Source organism: Phoxinus phoxinus, assembly GCF_949152265.1.
Source record: "Phoxinus phoxinus genome assembly, chromosome: 11".
Lineage (NCBI taxonomy): Eukaryota > Metazoa > Chordata > Actinopteri > Cypriniformes > Leuciscidae > Phoxinus > Phoxinus phoxinus.
This window is the reverse complement of record NC_136886.1, coordinates 656,451-661,425: the sequence shown is the minus strand read 5'-3', so window position 1 is coordinate 661,425 and position 4,975 is coordinate 656,451. Positions and strand designations below refer to the sequence as shown.

Below are 4,975 nucleotides of genomic sequence, written 5' to 3'. Positions count from 1 at the left end.
GAAAAATAAAATAAAAATTCTGTTGCTTAACAGCTTTTCAAAAGCATCTTCGTTCGCTTTAAAAAGTGTCCCGGGAAGATGGTGCAGAATAACTGAATAACTCAAACGGCGCAATAATCCATGAGAAACATCCATGCTACTTTTTTAACAAATAAAAACAAAAAACACTTGAGATAACTCAGTATTTAGTCAACTAGAAGTCTAACTCAGCAAATCTGCGATGCATTCCCTTTTCGACTGAAAGGTTTTAAATCCGTTCAAGAGAGTATTCCAGCACCGAGGTCTCCTCTTGCTGAAAACGAGTTCAAACTGATTTCTGACCTTCATCTGAAGCAATAAAAAAACTGGAGAGTTCGAGCTGCGACGGGAAAAGCAAAAGGAATATTTCAGGAATACTTTTAGTGTCCATTTCAGACCTAGTCCGGTGTGTGGAGACGGTTTTTATATGCGTAAAGTTATGCAACACTATGAGACCCCTGATGCCATTGGGTGTTGTGACCAAGTATATTGGGCATAATGAGAGTGGAGAGGAGGATGGGGTTCTAGAAGCACCTCCCCTAGAAATGCAGCAAATCTTCACCCTGGATTTTTTTTTTCCCCGTGCTGATGCGCGCATTGGGAGCCGGAGAGCATTGGCAGTCTGACGGTGACACGTGCCTCTCTCTCAACACCCCCGAGCTCCCGTGTACCGCATTGGCATCAGTGACGGCCACTGAAACACACGACTCGAAGATACACAGAACGGAAAACCCCGCGCGCAAAACCACGAACATTCTCCTTTTTACGCACTGGAAATTACGCACTCGCATTTGGGAAGCGCGCGTAAGAGTTCGGCCAGAAAAAAAGAAAGAACGAGAGAGAGAGAGAGAGAGAGGAGAAGGTGTGCAGGATGCATCATTTACGTCTGAAAGTGACATGAAACACGGAATTAGCAGACACACCAGGCGTGATTTCAGTCAGAACTGGAGATAACGAATACGCGTCACTCCGAGAGTCCGTTCTCTTCTCGCTCCGTGGATGCGCAGACAAAGACCTCCGGTCGCACACTTAACTCGATATATCTAGAGTAAAGAATTCAGAAATAGAGTATTTCAACATCAGTCTCATTTAAGAGAGCAACCATGGCCACGTTAATTAGAAGCAAGATCTCTAATAAGCTCTCCAACGCGGCCACCACGGTCACCAATAAGTCTCAGGCGAAGGTGAGTGGGATGTTCGCCAAATTGGGTTTCCAGGCCGCCACCGATGAAGAGGGTTTGGGTTTCGCTGCATGCGATGATCTGGACTATGATCACAGGCAGGGGCTTCAAATGGACATCCTTAAAAACGATGAGGTTGGCGGTGGGGAGATCGCGGGCGAGGGGACGCTCGACGGGGACAGTCATTACCAGAGGGACGGAACGGGTCCGACGCCCTCGGTGTCCAAAGACGGGGGACTCTGCTCGGAACTAGCCGGTCTGGACAAGCCCAAAATCACTGTTTGGGAAGCGGGATGGAACGTGACCAACGCGATCCAGGTAAGGACGCATTACGATGCATACTAAAATTGACATTTCAAAGTTTTCCTATCAATCAAAATGGAAATTTTAAGGTCGCAAAATATTTATGCAAAAATGATTAGTCGCTTCTGAGGCAATGACGTAGTTTTCTCTTCAGCTGATGTCGTGTCATCGGTATATCGCTTATTAAACGGCATTCAGCCATTCATCTCTATACTGGGCTTTTGTGCGCGCGCACGGAGATTACTGGGGTTTGCATTAGTGGAATTATTCTGTTTTTTGTGTGTTTTTATGACGTGCGTAAAATGGAGAGCATGCATCTTAAAAAATATATGCATATTCAAAATTATTACACGACGATGGTTAAAAAGAACTTAAAATGCGTTTGAAAACCTAAAAAAAAAAAAATGGAAACCGCACACATTTAATCATGCGCAGTTATATCAAAACTGGCATGCGTGACGTGACTCCCTGCCTAGTTGATTCATCCCGATGACGACACAATGAGGTGAGCGTGACTTTGCTCACAGCAAATGGGAATGTCAGGACTGAATTCATCTGCATTCCCGATGCTCATTCCCAACAACACCTGCAGTGAACCGGGACGCGGATGATGGCGCACTCCCTCAACCCGCGAAATCCTTGACTTTAACTCAAGGATACACTAAAGACCAACACTGAGGTCAATTACGCATCACAATGAAGAGAATATAGAATATAGTATAGAATAGAATAGAGATGCACCAATATAAAAAATTTGGCCGATACCGATGATTCTTTATATTTTAAAGCCGATAACCGATATATCGGCCGATAAATCTAAATTTTGATATCATTTTTGACAGCCTCATTACAAATACAAAAGGGATTATAATGTTCTTATTCTCTTTTACAATGTTTGCGCTTCACTGTATTTTCCTTTTTTGAAGTGATTCCAAGCATATTTGAAGTATTTTTCAAACCCATAATGTTGAACATCTGAAGAGTCTCAGCTGGAGGAAATAATCCTCTAATTATCCACTTTAATAAATCCGATAACGATACAATAAAGAACGTCACGCACTGGAAACACTGAGGTAAATTTTACGTATCACAATGAATAGAATAGAATAGAGATGCACCACTATAAAAATTTGGCCGATACCGATTATTCTTAATGAAAACCGATAAATCGGCCTATAAATCGAAATCCAAATTTTTATATAATTTTTGACAGCCTGATTACAAATACAAAAGTCTGAGCATTAAAAGCCACGACCCAAACACACAATTATAACGTTCTCGTTTACAATGTTTGCACTTCACTGTATTTTCCTTTTTTGAAGTGATTCCAAGCATATTTCAAGTAATTTAAACCCATAATGTTGAACATCTGAAGAGTCTCAGCTGGAGGAAATAATCCACTATTTATCCACTTTAATAAATCCGGCAAATGTTCTAATCAGGCCGATAACGAGAACAGTAAACCTGAACATATATCGGCCGATACCGATATATCGTGTATCAAAGCTTATTGTGATTATTATGGGATGGCAGGAGCTACAAATAATGTTTAGTGAAGTTTTGTGGATTCATCAACTGAAGACGGCCTCTAAATGATCGATTCTTGTGATTTACAATAAAGAACGTCAATAGAAGAGAATAGAATAGAATAGAAGAGAATAGAATAGAATAGAATAGAATAGAATAGAAGAGAATAGAATAGAGGCAGGGTGAATACCACACTGTGAATGATGTGAATGTAAAACCCTTGCTATGTTTATTTCCCCAGGGCATGTTTGTTCTCGGGTTACCCTACGCCATTCTCCACGGCGGATATCTCGGACTCTTCCTCATTATATTCGCCGCGGTCGTGTGTTGCTACACGGGGAAAATCCTCATCTCTTGCCTGTACGAAGAAAACGAAGACGGCCAGTTGGTACGAGTGAGAGACTCGTATGTGGATATTGCCAACGCTTGCTGCGCGCCACGCTTCCCCTCGCTAGGAGGCCACATCGTCAACGTAGCCCAAATCATCGAGCTCGTGATGACCTGCATTTTGTACGTGGTCGTGAGCGGAAACCTGATGTACAACAGCTTTCCCACGCTTCCCGTTTCCCAGAGATCCTGGGCGATAATCGCGACCGCCGCTCTTCTGCCTTGCGCTTTCCTCAAGAACCTCAAAGCCGTGTCCAAATTCAGCTTGCTCTGCACCATCGCGCACTTTATCATCAACGTGCTAGTCATCGCGTACTGCCTGTCCAGGGCGCGAGACTGGGCGTGGGACAAGGTCAAGTTCTACATCGACGTCAAGAAGTTCCCGATCTCCATCGGCATCATCGTGTTCAGCTACACCTCGCAGATCTTCCTTCCGTCGCTCGAGGGCAACATGCAAAAGCCTAGCGAGTTCCACTGCATGATGAACTGGACTCACATCGCCGCCTGTATCCTGAAAGGCTTATTCGCGCTAGTGGCTTATCTGACGTGGGCTGACGAGACTAAAGAAGTGATCACGGATAACCTCCCATCGGGAATCAGAGCCGTCGTCAACCTCTTCTTAGTGTCAAAGGCGCTGCTGTCGTATCCGCTGCCGTTCTTCGCCGCCGTCGAGGTCCTAGAAAAGTCCTTCTTCCAAGAAGGAGGGCGTGCGTTTTTCCCGGACTGCTACGGAGGCGACGGGAAGCTCAAATCGTGGGGGCTTTCGCTACGCTGCGCGCTAGTCGTGTTCACTATGCTAATGGCTATTTACGTGCCACACTTCGCGCTCCTCATGGGTCTGACGGGCAGTTTGACGGGCGCGGGTCTGTGTTTTCTCCTCCCGAGTCTTTTCCACCTCAAGCTGTTGTGGAGGAAGCTCTTGTGGCATCAGGTGTTCTTCGACGTCGCTATATTTGTGATCGGGGGAATATGTAGTATTTCTGGGTTCATTCACTCCGTCGAGGGTCTCGTCGAGGCGTACAAATACAACTTGGTGGATTAGTTTCGGAAAATGGTAGTTTGGTGATTAAGTGTTACAACGCATCCCACATATTGATAACCAAACCAATACCCCCCCCCCAACCCCCCCAAAAAAAAGGAAAATAAAACCCATATAACCCAGGTTCATTCATTCAAGTGTCTGCAAATCTGACCTTGACGTACAATAAGCCCCTCATGCGGTCAACTCGATTAATCGTGATTAATCTCATATAACATAAACGTTTGTGTATAAATTAGTGCTGGGTCACGATTAATCCCATCCAAAATAAGTGTTTACGTAATATTTGTGTGTATAATTATTTTGTATATATATATATAAATACACACACATGCATGTATATATTTAAGAAATACTTGCATGTATATATATTTATATATAATTTATATTATATATAAATATTTGATATATAAATAAATAAAACTCTTAAATATATACATATTATGTATTTATATATACAAAATAATTATACACACACATATTATGTAAATAAACTTATTTTGGATGGGATTAATCGCGA

The 4,975-nt window shown here is 43.1% G+C and overlaps 1 protein-coding gene across 1 annotated transcript; it reads left to right on the top strand.

Moving 5' to 3' along the window:
* The first annotated feature begins 637 nt into the window (after positions 1-637).
* slc32a1 (solute carrier family 32 member 1) lies at positions 638-4,571 on the top strand. The gene is made up of 2 exons (XM_079628796.1): positions 638-1,517; positions 3,271-4,571. Exons 1-2 carry the CDS (start codon positions 1,122-1,124, stop codon positions 4,456-4,458), a joined length of 1,584 nt encoding a protein of 527 aa, XP_079484922.1. The 5' UTR covers positions 638-1,121; the 3' UTR covers positions 4,459-4,571.
* The last annotated feature ends 404 nt before the right edge of the window (positions 4,572-4,975 follow it).